Raw genomic sequence first — 20,588 nt, 5'->3', positions numbered from 1 at the left:
AAGGAAGTGCCCAAAAATCAATGGGGGTGACCTTAAATGTGACTCACAGCATTGCAGATATGTAACCTGAGGAGGCCACCTCCTGTAGCCAGGCAGGAACCCCAGTGGAGCAATAGGGACACAAACCCACCCAAAAAACTTTCAACCCAAAATTTATTCTGTCTACAAGAAATACAGGGACTGCAGATGGAACTTGAGATTAAGGGATTGGCTAACCAATGACAGACCCAAATTGAGACCCATCCCATGCATAAACACTAAGTTCTTACACTTTTAATGATACTCTGTTATACTTACAAACAGGAGTCTGGCATGCTTGTCCTCTGAGAGGCTCCACCTAGCAGCTGACTCAAGCTAATGCAGACACCTACAGCCAAACAGTGACTGGAGCTTGGGGACTCCTGTGGAAGAAAAAGAGGTAAGATTGTGCCCTGGAGACACAGAAACTACACAAGAAAACCAACAGGGTCAACTGACCTTGAACCCTGAGTTTTTCAGAGACTAAACCACCAACCCAAATTCACAGGCTAGACCTAGGCCTTCCCACTCATATGTAGCACAACTTGGTCTTCATGTGGGTCCCGAACAACTGGAGTAGGGGCCTAGTTCAAAAGCTATTACCTGTATGTAAGGTATGTTCTTCTGGTCTTGAAAATTATTGTTCAAAATTCCACAAGGCTGAGATGCCTTGTCTGGCCTTCCTGAGAGAAGATGCAACTAGCCTTGCAGTGACTTGATATGCCAGGGTTGGGGGATACCAACAGGTCCCCACCAGCTCAGTGGAGAAGGGGAGGAAGGAATGGGGGAATGACTGTAGAAGGGGTGACAGGGAGTGAGGCAGTAAGCAGGATGTAAAGTGAATAAGTAATAAATAAATAAATTAAATAAATAAATAAATAAATGGCATTAATGTGTTCAAAAAATAGGACACAAAGATGTGTGAATAGAGATGTAGATACATCTGGTAGTAGTTATATTGTTGATTATGATCAAAATATATTACACAAATTCTCAAAGAACTAATAAAAGCATATGAAAATAATGAAAAAGTAAATAAGTAAACAAAAATAAAATCAAATTAAAAATAAAATGTTTTAAGCATTAAAAAAGGAAAATTTAAATTTACTTGGAATTTAGAAGTCTTGAAACTCAGTTACCCCAAATTAAAGCTTCTGTGCACATTGTGGCAGAATGACCCTAGTATGATCCTGTGAGCATCCTTGGATCTGCTAAATTTCCCACAAGAGGGAGAATTCTCCAGTGGGAATATTGTAATTCAGGAGCTTTGGTTGCAAGGAGGGAGAAGTCCCTCTAATGATATACAGAGTGTGGGATTTTTTTTTATTAAACTTCACAGACCCATCCAGTTGTCCCCCAGTGAATCTCTTCTGAGGATGAAGGAAGATCTGCCATCAAAAGCCACAATAGAAGTTAACTTATTATAAGATTAACAAACTTCTGTAGCACCAATACCACAATATCCTGATCTTAGCAAGAATATGACAGTGTTCAGGAAAGGTTTGGTGGATGGTTGATGAATTTAATAATCTCATATCTAAGACCTCTGAGAGATTAAGACCAAACAAAATGAAGTACTTTTTTACCCTTGGGTGAAAATAGGAATTAGAAATTAAGGCACAATGCCCAGAGGATTGGAGTGAGCGAGGGAATAAGTGTTACAGAGCTGTGTCCTGATACTGTTCTCTAGAATAAAAGAATACTCAAGCAAAGAGCCTTCCCTATTTAAAATCCCAGAATCTTAAAGAAAATACACCCCTTATCTTCATGATATAGTTTTGCACCTTATCTTCAAGCTGGCTATTGCAGAATCAGCTACCTCTGCCTTTAAAAAAATCCTAGAAGAGGCTATGGAAGATGCTTCTCTTGATGTTCTCTGTTCCAATTCAAAAAAGAAGGTAATGTAGTGGTTAACTGAGGAAAATACTAAAATACAGTTATATATACTTGATAGTAGAGGAAATTAAGAGAAAATAAGTATTTGCTTGTAGATTTTCACTATTATGTATTTAACTGCCATAATCCATGCTGGGGTCTCATTTTCCAAAGCAACTCTGATTTCTATACAGATGGATACTCTTGAGAGTTTAACTTTATATGTACAAAAGAGAGCACTAACTGGCTGCCAGACACTTAAAATACTATTTATCTAATTCTCAAAACAAATGACATGGGCAAAACTGTCACTCTACATTTTCTAAAGGGGAATCCAACATATAAAGAAGTTGTAACTTGTCTAAAAGAGACAGCACAGAGGCTGCCCTTGAACCACAATGGTCTAGCTTTAAAAAAATGTGCCCTTCCACACATTCTTTTCAGACCAGTGAAGTCATAGAATATACTATATTTATTGTCTGGACTGGTCAGAAGTTAACTAGTGAAAATATAAAGCTTGGGCCCTACTCTGTTTCTGGGACTTAGCTTTAAGGGAAAAGAGAGTAACCATGAAGAAGACCCAGGGCATTAAATTATTGTTCAGAATTACACAGAGCCCTGAAACCCTATTTTATGTCCCACTTCCTAGGACTCAACATAAAGTGGTCAACACTAGAAAGAACATGTCAATTCACAACAATGTGTTAGCAGAAAAAAATATTTCATATTTAAGCACCAACTGACAAAAGTTGAATAACAATAGTCTAGTGAAAACACCTTTCTCTCAACTCATATCTAATTTTATTAACATTCAAATCTTCCACAAATTTCCTATTTCCCAGAAGAGTTTCTTAAAGCTTATGCTTGACAAACTATACTGAGAGGGAGCTGCTCAAAACAACACAGGGCATGGTATTAATTTGAAAAACCCACAGCTGCCACTTCAATACAGATAAAAACTATTCTACTCTACATAAATACCCATAACGTAGAAACACAAATGCAGATTGCTTAAAAATACACGTTACACTTTGAAAATGCTTACTTGATGTTTCATTGATTGCATGATAAAAAAAATTATAAATTGAGTCATTTATCAAACACACCTTTATCAGACTCTCCAGGCATGGAGAAGTTAATATTTTTTGTCCCATAGCATTAGAAAAGCTCATTCCTATTGTCTGGTACAGAGGGGCTGATAAGCCAGGAAAGTAATCTTCAGGAAAGAGAAATATTAAATCCACTAAGAAATTAATCCTTGAATCATATCAAATTCATCAGCCTCATGGTCTGTGTCTGAATTTTCTTTTATTCCACACTTTTAGTCTGACATAACACTTCCCAATGGCAAAATGGAAATATTATGTCTAAAGTTGAGATAGCCAAGAACATGAGATGACCTAAAGAAGTAAGGATTTTAGTTGAGGAAAACAGATAGTTTGGCTGGCCAATCATAGTTTTTGATTAGATTGTACATTTCCCCTTTGCCTACAGTAATTTGTAATTCATGAAATATTTTTATTGATGTTTAGAGTATGTGAAATAATTTGTTGTCTTTTAGTTCTAGTTTGCATTCTGGGAAGTTTGATTCCATATTTATGAACTCATGAGGAATAATTAGTTCTAATTCTAAGGGAGATTTACCATAATATCTAAGTTATTATAATTCTTATTTGTGATTGATAATTTTAAGTATCTTGTTATGTTAGTAATACATTAGGTTTTAATTTGTGTATATTTCAGAAAAATTCAAATAACAAAAGGTAATACTTTAAAATACTTGTTAACAAAATTGTCTTATGTCATAAAACAAGAATAGAAACAAAAAGCCAGTCTTATAAATCAAGATTTCACAGGCTTTTGTGGCTTAACCACATCTTATTGTGTAGTTGGAAAGGGAAATTGTACTACAATAGGAGTCTCTTTGTACTATTTCACATTTACCCTTACTAGCAAATATTATTATTAAACTTATTAATAACAATTAAAAGTATTAACTATCACCTAATCAATAAATACAGGCATGGGCTCTCAAGTTATAAAATACCATGAACATTGTTACTGGAGACTGTTTTGTACCATTTGGGTAGAAAAGATCAACCAAATCTTAGAGCATTTCTAAAGGGGTCTAAAGTAATTCTAAGGTGACAAAAGTTTGAATGTGTCCTAGTGTTTCTCAGAACCTTGACTCCATACTCTGTGACCTGAGTCTGATCTCTGAGAACCTAAACAGTGGAAGGAGAGAATCAACACCTGTAAGATGTCCTCTCATCTGCACATGTGCACTGTGGCATGTATGTACTCATATATGACGCATGTGCATATATGTGCATACAAGCACATACATACACTAAATACATAGATATAAATGTAACTTTGAAAACAAAATTAGCATAATTTTTATTAGTTAGGAGCATGCCAAATTGTTGGGAGCCAACTCATAGCAAAAAGCAGCTATCATCTTTGCAGCCATCTCGAGCCATATACCCTGACTTGTTTTTCAACAGCCTACAACAGCTGAGCACACTCTGATAAACATGTTGTTTTTCCCACATATCTTGTTTTTGCTGTTTAGTGGCCCCAGCTGCAAGGCCCACGTGCTATCCACGCCATACATACCTGCTAGGCGCACGAGGTATCCAAACCTACAGGGCACATGGCAAAGCATATGAATACCCCAGACTTTCCTTCAATAAAGGAGACTTGAGATTTGATCAGAACCTTTGTCTTGTCTCCATTCTTCGAGTCTCTTCCCCTTCATCCCCACTCTCTCTCTCGCTAGACCCTGACCCGAAGACCGGAGAAGTAGCTCAGGTGGGACACAGTGGCCCCCAAGCCAGGCAGTGTGGGCCTCAACACCAAATGAAATTCAAATATCTTAGACAAGTTTTTGAAAACCTAAATATTAAAGGGTTAAAGAACAATAGCAAAATAAGATCGAGCAGAAGTGTTGCAAGAGGAGGGGCTTTTACTTTGGTTACTTGGGCTACTCAACTGTTAATGTCGTTGAAGATGAATATCACCCAGGTTTTCTGAAGTTTATGTGGATTTGAAATGAAGAATGAAGACACTGATACAAGTTTAAGGAAATAAATCCAAACCTAAGGGATTTTCTCCTGAAATGTTGTAGCATAGGAAGTGGTTACATGTACCTTACAAGATTGTTTCCTGTATATTGAAGGAAGTCTTTGTTGTGGAGTATTCTCCGATCCATGAAGTCACCTTATGTTAATTCTTATTCATGTAGTTATTTGTTTCCCAGGAACTTGTGGTGGAAATTCTGTAACCAATTCTGAACTTTTAATAATGATTTAAGGCCTCTTATAATAGTGCATGTCTCCCTGTAATAGCAATGCTAGGTCCTTTATATGTATATATTTTATTTTTATAAAACACCATGTGGTTGTTTTATGAGTAAACATCCAACATTTTCCCAAAGAGACAGATCTTTGATTGAGACAAATTATGGGAATTTTTTTTTGCTAAAGATGTATAAGTTAAGTCAGTTTTGAAAAGTGGGATCATTTAATTATTTAACCATCAATCTAGAAGTTTAGAAAGGTAGATCAGGCCGGGTGGTGGTGGTGCACGCCTTTAATCCCAGCACTTGGGAGGCAGAGGCAGGCGGATTTCTGAGTTCGAGGCCAGCCTGGTCTACAGAGTTAGTTCCAGGACAGCCAGGGCTACACTAAGAAACCCTGTCTCAAAAAAACAAAAACAAACAAAAAAAAAGGTAGATCAGAAAGATCTTTGATGATCAGAGACACACTGAAATTTTGTGTAATATGCAAATTTTTACAAATATATTTAAATATTTAGAGTTTTTAATTATTTTATTATTTTCAATTCCATACTTGTATATAATGCACTCTGTTCACATTAAACTCCCCCCCTTCTTTTATCCCCTTTCTTTCTCAACAAACTCCTTCTTATGAACAAGTCCTCCTGCCACATTCTTATGCTGTATGGCCCACTGGATTTAACCAGGGTCACCAAGATTCTCCTGGTGGCCTCCATCCCCTTTGACTCCTATAACTTTTTTCCTCTTCTCCCTTGTGGGATTCTCCAAGCTCCGAAGTGATAGACCCTGTGGACACCTCCATTCTAGACTCTCTCTGCATGGTGTCTGCCCATCTCTGCACCCACACCTAGCTGCTGTTGGAGGAAGCCTCTCTGACTACAAGTGGACATGGCACCAGTGAGTTGGCAGAACATCGTTAGGAATCATTTCATTGAATGATTGATTGTCTTCCAGTCATGTTTAGTTTTAGCATAGGTCTTTAGCATAGGTCTCAAATTAAACCAAACATTGGTAGTCCTTTTCCACAAGTTCTGTGCCACCACTGGCCCAGCATATCTAACAGTCAGGACAGATTGTAAATCAAGGGTTTTGTGGCTGGGTTGGTATCAGACCTCTCTTTCTATAGCCTACAGAGTATCTTCTCACTCCAAAGAGACTAGAACCTTACAGTGATTGTTCTATGCAGGAACCAGCTCAACCTCTCTACATTCAATGTGCTGGGTGGATGTTGTCCTTGGAAGTGGGGTCCTACTGTCAGTTATCATGGAATAACTTTGTGTTCTGGCATCAGCCTGAGTTGTTTAGGGATTTCCACTGGAACCCTCTCAGGCAAAAAGTCAACAAAATACAACCCAGTCTCACCACTGGAAGCCTTGTCAAGCCAGAAAAAATGTCCAATTCAGGCTCCATATTCTTCATTACTAGAAATCTTTATTACAGTAAACCTCATAGATTCCAGGAACTTTCCACGACTCTATGTTTTTACCCCCACATTACAACGTTCCCCAATTCCAGCTGTATCTCCCCTCAATCTCCCCCTCCATTTCTTCCTCCCACATCATCCCTCCTGCTCCCATCTCCACCTACCCTCATTCCACCCACAAAATCTGGTCTATTTATCCTTCCCAGGGAGATCCATGGGTCTCCCCTAAAGCCCACTTCTTTCCCTAACATCTCTCAGTCTGTAGATTGTAGCTTAATCATAATTTACTTAACAGCTAATAACCACTCATAAGTGAACACATACTATATGTGTCTTTCTGGGTCTGGGTTACCTCACTCAGGATGATTTTCTCTAGTTCTATACATTTGCCTGCAAATTTCATGCTGTCATGTTTTTAATAGCTGAGTAATACTTCATTGTATAAACATACCACGTTTTCTCTTTCCATTCTTCATTTGATGTATGTCTAGGTTATTTGCAATTTCTGGCTAATATGAATAAAGCTATAATGAATATATATAAGCAATGGTTCTTGTGGTAGGATATAGTGTCCTTTGGGTATGTGCCCAATACTGGTATACATAAGTCTTGAGTAGATTGATTTCCAATTTTCTAAGGAAACAGCATTTTTATTTCCATAATGCTTGTACAATTTTGAACTCCTACCAAGAATGGAGGAGTATTCCCCCTGCTACACATTTTTGCCATGATGATGTCACCCATGCCATTGATTATAGCTATTGTGACAAATGTAGGGTAGAATCTCAAAAATAGTTTTGATTTGCATTTTTCTGGTGGCTAAGTACATTGAAGATTTCTTGAAGTGTTTCCTAGCCATTTATAATTTCTCTATTGAGAATTTTGTTTAGAACTGGCTACCTTTAATTGTTAACTTGATAAGAATTATCTGGGAAGAGAGTCTCAATAATGTGCTGTCTATGTCTAGTGTGTGGGGTCTTGATTATGCCACTGTGGGTGGTTCCACTGCATAGACAAGGAATTCTAAACTGTGTATAACTGGAAAAAGTGAGCTAAACACTGACATCAATGCATTCATAGCATTCTTCTGTACTGTGGAAGTAATAGAACCAGCAGCCTCAAGTTGCTGGTGCCCTGACACCTCCACTGTGATCAACTCTAACATCCAACTATGAGGTTCTTTTCTCAGAATCTTTTGTCACTGCAACAGAAATGAAATACAAAGAAAGCCTTCAGAAGATACTAACTGGGAAACCAAACAAATAAAAAATAAAAATAAACAAGCAGATTAGGTGAGATTTCCAGGCAAAGAGAAAACCTTTAAAAAAAAAAAAAAAAAAAAAACCTAAACAGGAAAGAAATAGGAATCTTCTAGAGAAGGAAGTCCTATGGAGCTGAAAATAATTGGGAAATGGGGAAGTAGACCAGAAAAATAAAAATGAGAAAATCAATAAACTAGGCAAACACAAGATTATGTAGGGGCCTATGCACTATAAATTAGTGCTTAGATTTTACACTAGGGAAGGAAAGTTACTAAATCCTAAGAAATGATGTTTTCTGATCAAATTATGAAAAGTCAGTATGACTGTAGCATGACTATGAAAAACCAGAGGGATCATTCAGGAAGAATTTGTAACAATCCAGAGGTGCAGTAATAGAGGCTTAAACCTGAGGTGTACAGAGTGTCATAGAGAGACCAGCCATGGAATCTAGGCACAGGTTGGAAACAGAGACTGTGAGAGTGACATCTATGTTGTTGTATATGAAGCTCAAGAGAAATAGAAGTAAGATGCTACACAGGAGAAAAAGACAGTCCTCAGATATTTACTCAGTAAACTATGCTTTCAAAAATAAATAGTCAAAATAGATGATGGTCCATACATTGAAAATTTAGAAAATTTGGTTTAAAAAAATTACTTATACCAAACCACACAGCCACTGTTAAGCAATAGATTATATGAGATGGTTTTTTAAGTTGTCATTTTTTTAAGTTAAACCACAAATACAAACACTTAATGATTTATGTCCATTCATGTGTGATTGATGATCATGCAATGGCTGTGTAGAAAGGAGAATATGGCAGAACATCCACCAGTCAAGAGAAAGAGAGAGAGAGAGAGAGGGAGGAAGATTCATTGGTGAGAAGAAATTGCAATGAGAACCATGAGGAAGGGATCCAGAGAGAGATCATGGAACACACCTGAAACCCAAAGAGCCAGACCAACAATAATACACAAGCATCCTGAAGAGTAATGTCTGGGAAGTAGCTGGATCAGCATAGAGATTTAATCTATTTAACTGTCCAATTATTGAGGTGCAGCTTGAAACAAATCTTGGTTTCTCTGTCTAGTTTTGGGGGACTAGCAAAGGTAAAGAAATAAAGCAATATTAATTCATAATTTACATTTAAAATAATTCACTTTACAATGTACTTACTTATTTTTTCTTTGTCTTCTGTTTTTTGTTTGTTCGTTTGATTGAAACAGAATCTTAAGCCCAGGCTCACCTCAAACTTAGTACACAGTTGTTGGCCTTGAACTCCTAACACTCTTGCTTCCACATCTCAAGTGCTGGGGCTACAGGTAAGTACAAACATTAGTAGCTTTCATTCATATTTCTTAACTATGAGGTATTTCTAAAAATAAGGATCATGTGTGTTTTCCATCACACCCAAAACAATATTCTTTGCTGTATCATTTATATCAGTTTATGCTTGCAACGGCATTTGATGAGGAAATAGTCAATCTAGTCTATTTATGCTAATGGAAGAGAAAAAAGAAGTGTCTGTTATGCAGCAGAGAATAGGGACTTAAACTTGTTCTACTAGTTGATGAATATCCAGTGCTTAGAGAAAAAAGTACCTAGAAAACAGTAAAATTACAATAAGTATCGAGTTGATGGTGAGCAAGTTATTCTGGTTTTGTTTTGGCAAAACTTAAACTCCCTTAGCTCTTTCTAGAATATTCAACAATTTCTGGTACTTTCACAGAGCACAGACAAATGAAAGTCCTCAGCAGCCCCAGCAACTCCAGCACCATCACTGGCTTCATCCTCCTGGGCTTCCCCTGCCCCAGGGAGGGGCAGATCCTCCTCTTTGTCCTCTTCTTCATTGTCTACCTCCTTACCCTCATGGGCAATGCTTCCATCATCTGTGCTGTGTGCTGTGATCAGAGACTACACACCCCCATGTACCTCCTGCTGGCCAACTTCTCCTTCCTGGAGATCTGGTATGTCACCTCCACAGTCCCCAACATGTTGGCCAACTTCCTCTCTGACACCAAGGTCATTTCCTTCTCTGGATGCTTCCTGCAGTTCTATTTCTTTTTCTCCTTGGGTTCTACAGAATGCTTTTTCCTGGCAGTCATGGCATTTGATCGCTACCTTGCCATCTGCAGACCATTACATTATCCTGCTCTCATGACTGGGCGCCTCTGCAACACCCTTGTGATCAGTTGCTGGGTGCTTGGTTTCCTCTGGTTCCCTGTTCCCATCATCATCATCTCCCAGATGTCCTTCTGTGGGTCCAGAATTATAGACCACTTCCTGTGTGACCCAGGCCCTTTGTTGGCCCTTGCCTGTTCCAGAGCCCCACTGATGGAGTTTTTCTGGGCAATTATAAGTTCTATGCTCCTGTTTATTCCTTTTTTCTGCATCATGGGATCATATATATTGGTCCTGAGAGCTGTATTCAAAGTTCCTTCAAGAGATGGACAAAAAAAGGCCTTCTCCACTTGTGGGTCTCATCTCACAGTAGTTTCACTCTTTTATGGCTCAGTGATGATAATGTATCTGAGCCCAACATCTGAGCATGAAGCTGGAATGCAGAAGCTTGTGACTCTATTTTATTCTGTGGTTACTCCACTCATTAATCCTGTAATATACAGTCTGAGGAACAAAGATATGAAACATGCCCTGCAGAAGATTTTAAAACCTTAAAAGTTGGAATTTTAAGCAAACAAAAAATGGTTTGCATATGTATGGACCAGGGAGTGGCACAATCAGGATGTGTGGCATTGTTGGAGTAGGTGTGTCACTGTGGGTGTGGGCTTTAAGACCCTGCCTGGAAGTCAGTCTTCTCCTACTGACTTTCAGATGAAGATGTAGAACTCTCACCTCCTCCTGCACCATGCCTGCCTGAATGTTGTCATGCTCACCCCCTTGATTATAATAGACTAAACCTCTGATCATGTGAGCCAGGCCCAATTAAATGTTTTTCCTTATAGGAGTTGCCTTAGTCATGGTATCTGTTCACAGCAGTAAAACCCTATCTAAGATAATACATATACATATATACATATATGTGTATATATATATATACACACACACATATATATATATATATATATATATATATATATATATATATATATGAAGTCAAATACTTCATGTTCTCACTTATGTGTAGAAAATTCTTTAAAAGTGAATTAGATAATGGTTATCAGAGACTAAGAAGTTTAAGGAGAAGCAATATGGTTAGTGTTTGTGGGGTTCAGTTGGATAGTTATTCAACATATTCCTTTGATTGTGTAAATAAAATAAATATGTCTGACAAGCATTAATTCTGTTTCAAACAAAAGGACTCAGACTTTAATTGTCCTGAACATAAAAATGTGATAAACATTTCAAATAATATTTATCCCAATTACCTTGTGATTATATCTACTGTATTCATATACTGAATATCATTCTGTACCTCACTAATACATATAATTATTATGTAAATTAAAAATAAAAATACTGGACTACACACCTTAAAACATGTCTATAATCTCAGAGCTTGAAAGGTGGTACTGGAGGATCAAAATTTAAAGGGAGCTTGGATACATAGCAAGATGATGTTTCATAAAACAAAATATAAGAGCATGGTGGTCCATGCCTGTGATACTTATATTTCATGTTACTATAGTAAGCCCCATGACCAAAAGCAATTTAGGAAAGAGAAGAATTACTTTATATACAGATTATAATTCATCATTCTGTAGAACCAAGACAAGATATTAAAGTAGGAAACTGGAGGCAGGCACTGAATCAGAGACCATGAGGGAGCATACTTTACTGACTTGCTTTCCATGGCTTTCTTAACTTGCTGTCTTCTACAACTCAGGACCACCTGCCCAGAAATAGTATCACCCACAGGGGGATGAACCCTCCCACAGCCATCAGTTATCATTAATCAAGAACATGCCACATAGATATGGCCATAGGCCAATCCACTTGAGGCTAATTCTAGTAGACTATAATTTATGTCAAGTAGACAAAGCATAACCAATACATATATGATCACTTGTCAGCTTGACCTATAAATACATTGCTATTGAATAGCATTTCCTTTGTTTATTCTTAGACCCTCGTGTTAATATAGTGATATAAAACAGTCTGTTTATTTATTTATTTATTTATTTATTTTACACTCCAGATTTTATCACCCGCCCCCGTCATCCACCTTCTGATTGTTTCACATCCCATACCTCCAACCTACCCTCTGTCTCCACAGGGCTGTTCCCATTTCACAACCCCCACCCCACTTGACCTGGGGGCTTCTGGTCTCTTGAGGGGTAGGTTCATCATCTCTGACTGAACACAGACCCAGTAGTCCTCTGCAGTATATGTGTTGGGGGCCTCATATCAACTGATGTATGCTGCCTTTTTGGTGGTCCAGTGTTTGAGGGATCTCAGGGGTCCAGATTAATTAAGACTGCTGGTCCTCCAACAGGGTCACCCTCCTCCTCAGCTTCTTCCAGCCTTTCCCTAATTAATCACAGGGGTCAGCAGCTTCTGTCCATTGGTTGGGTGCAAATATCTGAATCTGACTTTCAGCTGCTTGGGTCTTCTGGAGTGCAGTCATGATAGGTCCCGTTTTTTGAGTGTTCCATAGCCTTAGTAATAGTGTCAGGTCTTGGGACCTCTCCTTGAGTTGGATCCCACTTTGGACCTGTCACTGGACCTTCTTTTCCTCAGGCTTCTCTCCATTTCCATCCCTGCAGTTCTTTCAAACAGGAACAATTATGGGTCAGAGTTTTGACTGTGGGATGGCAACATCCTCCCTCATTTGATGCCCTGTCTTCCTTCTGGAGGTGGACTCTATAAGTTCCCTCTCCAGACTGCCCAGCATTTCATCTAAGGTTCCTTCCTTTGAGTCCTGAGAGTCTCTCACCTCCCAGATCTCTGTTGCATTCTGGGGTCCCCCCCCAACCTCCTACCTCCCTAGGTTGCCTGTTTCCATTCTTTCTGCTGGTCCTCGGGGCTTCAGTCCTTTTCCCTCACCCAGTACCAGATCTGGTTTCCATATTATATTAAACTTTTCAACTTTTTAAAAGTTGAGTGCCTCTTTAAAATATTCAAATACTCTTCATGGTGATACCCTGCAAAATCTACAATCAATTGCATGCTTCTTTTTCATTTTTCTTTTTTGGAATGTTGTACATGCAGACTGTATTTATATAATTTCCATCCTATCCTCTCCCCTTTGCAACTACTATGATGTCTCACATGCCCTCAGAAGTCTGAAACCTATTATGCCTTAACTGTTATTGTTACACATGCATACATACTTATACATATATATGTGTGTTAAGAGCTATGCTTATCTCTGAACATATGGATAGGTATTTCAAAAGCAACTGAGAATTATAATGCTTTAACAAAGTGGTAATATTAAATTTTCTTTCAGGTACATGGCCTCACCAACCATAGTTAGTTGGGTAGGTTTATAATACCAGGCATGAGTTCCCTTCTATTTGGTAGGCCTAAAATTCAATTGAGTGCTGATCAAAATCACAAGGAGATTGTCTATACTTCCTATCTGTCTTAGACGCATGATTTACCAACTGCTTCCTCCTCCAACTTGCAGTATCAATATCAATCTACTGCTCTTTTATCTCTTTCCAGGGTCTCTTCATGCCATCCATGACTTCAGGGATTCTGCAAATGGAAATATCTTTTTTATACCAAATAATAATCCTTTTGTACAATATGATGCATTCATAAGAAAAGGCCTTTTATGAATCTTATTTTGACATGGTGAAAAATGTTTATGAGTGATATTGAACTTTTGTTTGAGCATTAAATTGTTTGGTATAGTAGTATTCAAGCAACTAGAACCTAACTGATATATCCTACTGTCTCCTAAATTGTCTGCTGTAAATTAGTAGACACATTCTACATTGATTTCATGCTTAGTCTTACCTATACTTTTCTGCCTCTTAATTTCTTCATTCATTCACTTCAAAATCTTTTAAAAGAGACTAAGAGATATTCTTTTATATTTGTCAAAATAGATCAAATCTTACTTCACTTATTGCAAAAATCAAAAATTCCCTTTTCCCTCATTTTTTGGAAATATGTGCTATCAAGTATTGATTAAATTAAGTAGAACCATTGCTTGGATTTTCAAAACTCCTTACCAGTTGTAATGTCTCTGGTAAGGACAACCCTGTTTTAGTCGTGACTGGCCTTCAGCTTGATTGAGCATACCATGTGTTCAAATCTATTCACACTTATAAAAGTGCCTGTGTGGAAATGTTAAAGACTTCCCATTCTAGGGGGCAATAGAACTGGAACTAGTAGCAGCTGGTAAAGGAATGCTGTCATATGTCTGCTCTACATGAATTTTGAATCAGGATTTTCAGCCAATTGCTTTTCTGGTTCAAATTCTATCATGGAATCTTTTTGGCCTTTGTCAGTAGATAGGTGCATAAAACATATTTGGTGCTGAAAGTATAAAATTGACTGCAAAGCTCCACGGCTACTGTTTTAAATGTCTATTATAACTTTATAGATCTTTGTTGAGTTATATTGACTTTAGGCCTGGTTAATTTTGGTGTGTATTGTTTTATACAATTAAGAAATGCTAAAATACTGCTGATATGACAGATTTTGGTTCTCACAGAAATATTACTGCAAGTCTAACCTCATGCAGGACTTCAGAAAAAAAAAAAAACAAAATTTTCTGCCAAAAGATTGTTTTTTGGTATTTAAACACCATAAATGCAAAATATCTATGAATACTGTTAACCAGGATAATTGCTATTAATTAATTTTAACACACAATGAGATAATAACAATAAGAGTTTACTTTTTGTAGGACTTCTAGAATAACAAAATTAAAAATATTTTAAGTGGCGTTATTATCCTTGAAAAAGCACATAAACAGTCATGTCATAGCCAAGCCTCAATAACAAACTGAAAAGAAATGTTATTTGCTATGTTTTATTGACAAAACCAACCATACATAATGGCATTTCATTATAAGGCAATACAATTTCCCCAAGAGATTTATTAAAAGCTTTAGCATAGTTTGAACTCAGTAAAGTAAATGGCCTGTCCAAAGTTGTAGCATTTTAAGTAAATATGATAATTTCTGAGCTCAACTAGAAAAAAATTAGTCTGAGTGCATTCCCAATTTAAAACACTGTTTTTATTCAATTACTATTGAATTTTGTGATGGAACCTGAGTGATATGATCAGATATATTTATCTTTTCTCAATAGACTCATGCTGGTATATTTGTTGACTGGCTATGGTAAGAAGATTAGACACATAGTCCTTGAATTAATCGATGGTGAATCCAAAGTTAGCACAAAACTTAGTAAAAAATGTAACAGTCATCATTTTGCTTTTGTGTTCTGTTGAATATTTCAAAAGGATAAACCACAGGCTCCTAGTTTCTTTTCTAAAAAGGTTTGATGTGTCTGTGTATATGAATAAGAATGGAGCATGAAGAAGTGAGCCAGAAAATTCATTTTCAAGCTTCCCTCATCTTCATTCCCTATTGAGAAGTCCTGTATGCACAACACACTGTTCATTAAACCTTAAGAACTGGCACACTTGAGTGTGTTTTAGAAATGCCAACACTGCCTCAAAAGTTGATGATCAAGAAACTGAAATATTATGATTCCCAGTTGGATGCTGTACACACTGAAGTTTAAGAAGTATTATTGCTCAGGGACCAGACAAGGCTGCCCACTCTCACCCTACCTATTTAATATAGTACTGGAAGTCCTAGCTAGAGCAATTAGACAACAAAAGGAAGTCAAAGGGATACAAATAGGAAAGGAAGAAGTCAAAATTTCACTATTTGCAGATGATATTATAGTATACTTAAGTGAACCTAAAACTTCCACCAGAGAACTCCTAAACCTAATAAACAACTTCAGTAAAGTGGCTGGATATAAAATCAACTCAAACAAATCAGTAGCCTTCCTATACTCAAAAGATAAACAGGCTGAGAAAGAAATTAGGGAAATGACACCCTTCACAATAGCCACAAATAATATAAAATATCTTGGAGTGAATCTAACTAAGCAAGTGAAAGATCTGTATGACAAGAACTTCAAGTCTCTGAAGAAAGAAATTGAAGAAGATCTCAGAAGATGAAAAGACCTCCCATGCTCCTGGATTGGCAGGATTAATATAGTAAAAATGGCCATCTTGCCAAAAGCAATCTATAGATTCAATGCAATCCCCATCAAAATTCCAAATCAATTCTTCATAGAGATAGAAAGAGCAATTTGCAAATTTATTTGGAACAACAAAAAACCCAGGATAGCGAGAACTATTCTCAACAACAAAAGAACTTCTGGGGGAATCACCATCCCTGACCTCAAACTATACTACAGGGCAATAGTAATAAAAACTGCATGGTATTGTTACAGAGACAGACATGAAGATCAATGGAATAGAACTGAGGATCCAGAAATGAGCCCACATACCTATGGTCACTTGATCTTTGACAAAGGAGCTAAAACCATCCAGTGGAAAACGGACAGCATTTTCAGCAAATGGTGTTGGTTCATCTGGAGGTCAACATGTAAAAGGATGCAAATCGATCCATTCATATCTCCTTGTACAAAGCTCAAATCCAAGTGGATAAAAGACCTTCACTTAAAACCAGATACACTGAAACTAATAGAAGAGAAGGTGGGAAAGACCCTTGAATACCTAGGCACAGGGGAAAAGTTCCTGAACAGAACACCAATGGCTTATGCTCTAAGATCAAAAATTGACAAATGGGACCTCATCAAATTGCAAAGCTTCTGTAGGGCAAAGGACATTGTCAATAAGACAAATCGGCAACCAACAGATTGGGAAAAATCTTAACCAATCCTACATCCGATAGAGGGCTAATATCCAAAATATACAAAGAACTCAAGAAATTATACTCCAGACAACCATATAACCCTATTAAAAAATGGGGTACAGATCTAAACAAAGAATTCTCAACAGAGGAAACTCGAATGGCTGAGAAACACCATAAGAAATGCTCCACATCCTTAGTCATCAGGGAAATGCAAATCAAAACAACCCTGAGATACCACCTCACACCAATCAGAATGGATAAGATCAAAAACTCAGGTGATAGTAGATGCTGGCGAGGATGCAGAGAAAGAGGAACACTCCTCCATTGTTGGTGGGATTGCAAGCTGGTACAACCACTCTGGAAATCAGTCTGGCGGTTCCTCAGAAAGCTGGACATAGCATTACCTGAGGATCCAGCTATAGCACTCCTGGGCATATACCCAGAAGATGCTCCAACATGTAATAAAGACACATGCTCCACTATGTTCATAGCAACCTTATTTATAATAGCCAGAAGCTGGAAAGAACCAAGATGTCCCTCAACAGAGGAATGGATACAAAAAATGTGGTACATCTACACAAAGGAGTATTACTCAGCTATTAAAAATAATGAATTCGAGAAATTTTTAGGTAAATGGATGTATCTAGGAAATTATCATCTTGAGTGAGTTAACCCAATCCCAAAAGAACACACAGGGTATTTACTCACTGTTAAGCGGATGTTAGCCCCAAAGCTAGGATTAGCGAAGACCCAACCAGCAGACCACATGAATCTCATGAAGAAGGAAGACAAAGAGGGGATGCCTCAGTACTACTTAGAACGAGAACAAAAATGCTCAAGGGAGCAAATACAGAAACAAAATATGGGACAGAAACTGAAGGAGGGGCTATCAGGAGACCACTCCGCCTCGGTATTCATCCCATGTACAGCCACCTAAGCTAAACACTGTTGTGGATGGCTGGAAGTGCATAATCTGAGGAACATGATATAGCTGTCTCCTTTAGAGGTCTGCCAAAGACTAACACACTCAGAGGACGATGCTCACAGTTAACCACTGATATGATCAGGGGTTTCCCAATAGAGAACTTAGAGAGAGAACTGAAGGAGCAGAAAGGGTTCGAGACACCAGGAGGAAAGCAACAAAAACCAGAGCCCCCCCCAGGGTCTAAACCACCAGCCAGGGAACACATAGGGAGGGACCCAAGACTCCAGAGGTATATGCAGGGGAGGATGGCCTTGTCGGGCATAGGTGGAAGAGGAGTTTCTTGGTCCCATTAAAAAAATAAACACAGAGTGAGGGGGAATGTGAGGGTGGGGAGGGGATAGTTGGGGGGATAGGTGCGGTCACTGCCTCATAGAAACATGAGGAGGGGGATGGGATGGGGGGTTTCTGGGTGGTGGGAGGAAGTGGGGTTAGGGGATAAAACCTGAAATGTAAATATTACAACCAATTTTAAAAAGGGGGGGGAAGAAAAGTTGTTAGAACCAACATCTTTTAAAAAAATGTCAGCCCCCGGGGGGGGGAATTTTTTTTCTTTTTTTTCCCTGATACTAAAACTTGTTCTGAGAATTGTATATTGCAGAATACACAGCCTTGGTTTATCTACTCATCAAGCATACTGAGCAGACCTGCCCAAACCTCCGATGTCCTGGAATTCCATCTGGATTCAGTGAAGACACAGCATCAGAGGATTATCAACTTACTCTTCCCCCCTCCCCTCTTCTAATATCTCAACGCCCGTAATCAGCCTGAAGAAGTTACAGAAGAGTCAGCGCCCCTATTCCCTGGGCTTGGGGACTAATGTGGTTAATAGTGGTCTGTCTTTCTAGGGAAAAGTAGTGGTTTTGGAACAGGAAGGATTAGCTAGGACTTATTGCACAGCCATAACCTATTGGTAGAAATCTGTATAATTATTATCAAGATGAAGTTATAATTTCTTAAATGGTACAAAATTTACTTTGATTTCAAATTTAAGGTTTTCATTGGTATGAGCTCCTTATTAATATAAAAGTGAGATGAATATTGATACTCTCATGGGCAATGTGCTTGTATAACACATTTAGGAATACAAGGCCTAGACCCAGTCCTTCCTTAACTTTTTTAACTGATTTGGGATGGTTAACCTATGAGTTAAGGGACTATAGCAAATTTATGGCTTTGAGTTAATTGTTAGGAGGTTAACCATATTTTATTTAGAAATAGCCAAGAGGAGTGAACAGACAACAGTCCAGGTGACCTTACATGGATAGTTGGTTTTCAAAACGTCAGAAGTCCATAGAATTGACGCTACAAAAATTTATATAAATGTCCATTCTGATTAGAGACCTGTCTGCTCCTGACAGCTTCCTGTTGTGGATTCTAAGAAGAAATTGAGCATCCTTGGAGTTATGCCAGTTGTGTGGTGACAGCCACTAGGCAAGAATTGCCTCTTTCCATCTACAGACTAACTACTGTCCTGAAGAGGACACACATGCAGAATAGTCGACTGATTATATCTGCCCAGAGTAATCAGCCCCTAATAATCCTGCATCACTAAGGTCTGTCAGATGACTCTGGGCCAGAAGGCTGAAGATTTGATGCTCCAATGTTCGGTAGTATAGGGGCTTCTCAGGTGTTCAGAGGTCTCTATAAATTGGCTAAGTTTTAGAAGCTATGTTTAGTGCTTCCCATAACTTTAGTTAACTCAGTCATTCTGGATTTCTGACAGGGTTGAAGACCCATAGTCTCATAGCCAATCCTGGCTATTTACTTTGAGAGAAAAGATCTGAGTAGATAGTTTTCAGCTGACATTCATTATAAAGCCAAAAAAAAAAAAAAAAAAAAAAAAAAAAAAAAAAAAAAAAAAAAAAAGCCAGGATCAAAATTAAGAGTAAGTGTTTTAGTTAGAAGAGATGACAGAGGTTCTGGTTAGTCAACAAAATGATGGACTGGGTATTAGAACTATCTTATACCTCACTGGTACAATTAGGAATAAGTATGCTCTAACTGTATTTTGAGAGAAAAGTTTTACTTTAACAGGAAGAGTGATATGTAGGAGGAGCTAAGTGGGAAGGAGTACTGAGAGGAAGAGATGGAGTAAGGAGAGAAGATGAAGGAGAGGAGAAGCTAGGTGATGAGAGAGAGAAAGAGAGAGGGGGCATGGAGGCAGATGTTCACAGGTCTCTACCAGTCAAACATAGTCTTTATATCTAGGTTGGGTATTGGATTACCCTTCTGATTGAGCATTACCAAACTTATAAATCCTTTGGTTAACATTTAAAAAAATTGTATAAAAGCAAAAAGGAAAGGGGGGCATGGGACAGGGGTTTTCTAGGGAGTGGAAATGGGGAAAGGGGATGGCATCTTAAATGTAAATAAAATAAAATGAAAAAAAAGAAGTATTATTGCATAGCTTCTGTCCCTAATGAATTGATGTTAAAATTCCATTGTTTTCTTTTTTTGGACATTTTATTTACATTTCAGATGTTATCCCCTTTCCACATTTCCCCACCCATCCAGAAACTCCCTATCCCATCCTGCCTCATCCTGATTTTATGAGGATATGCCCCAACCCACCCAACTGCTCCCACCTCCCCGTCCTTGAATTCCTCCACACTGGGGGATCCGGCCTACAAGGGACCAAGAACCTCCTCTCCCACCTATACCCAAAAAGGCCATCCTCCACTATATAGAGAGCTGGAGCCATGGATTGCTCCCTTGCCAGACTGGTGGTTTAGACTCTGGGAGCTTTGGTTGGTTGGTATTGTTGCTCTCCCCATGGGACCACAAACCCCTTCATCTCATTCAGTCTTCTCACTCACTCCTCCATTGGGAACCCCATGATCAGTTCAAAGGATAGCTGTGAGTATTCACCTCTGTATGTCAGCCTCTGGCAGACCTCTAAGGAGACAGC

At 38.2% G+C, this 20,588-nt stretch overlaps 1 protein-coding gene across 3 annotated transcripts; it reads left to right on the top strand.

Moving 5' to 3' along the window:
- The first annotated feature begins 301 nt into the window (after positions 1–301).
- Positions 302–11,393, top strand: LOC117705924 (olfactory receptor 11G2-like). Of its 3 annotated transcripts, XM_076931099.1 has the most exons (4): positions 1,380–1,916; positions 5,964–6,091; positions 9,104–9,199; positions 9,607–11,393. In XM_076931099.1, exon 4 carries the CDS (start codon positions 9,618–9,620, stop codon positions 10,551–10,553), a length of 936 nt encoding a protein of 311 aa, XP_076787214.1. In that variant the 5' UTR covers positions 1,380–1,916; positions 5,964–6,091; positions 9,104–9,199; positions 9,607–9,617; the 3' UTR covers positions 10,554–11,393. The 3 variants fall into 3 exon arrangements, with proteins under 3 accessions (XP_076787215.1, XP_076787214.1, XP_034354599.1); XM_076931100.1 differs by lacking the exons at positions 1,380–1,916; positions 5,964–6,091 and adding an exon at positions 302–418; XM_034498708.2 differs by lacking the exon at positions 5,964–6,091.
- Positions 11,394–20,588: the final 9,195 nt, after the last annotated feature.

Source organism: Arvicanthis niloticus, chromosome 3 (assembly GCF_011762505.2).
Source record: "Arvicanthis niloticus isolate mArvNil1 chromosome 3, mArvNil1.pat.X, whole genome shotgun sequence".
In the NCBI taxonomy this organism is placed as follows: Eukaryota; Metazoa; Chordata; class Mammalia; order Rodentia; family Muridae; genus Arvicanthis; species Arvicanthis niloticus.
This window is presented reverse-complemented; position numbering and strand designations above follow the sequence as displayed.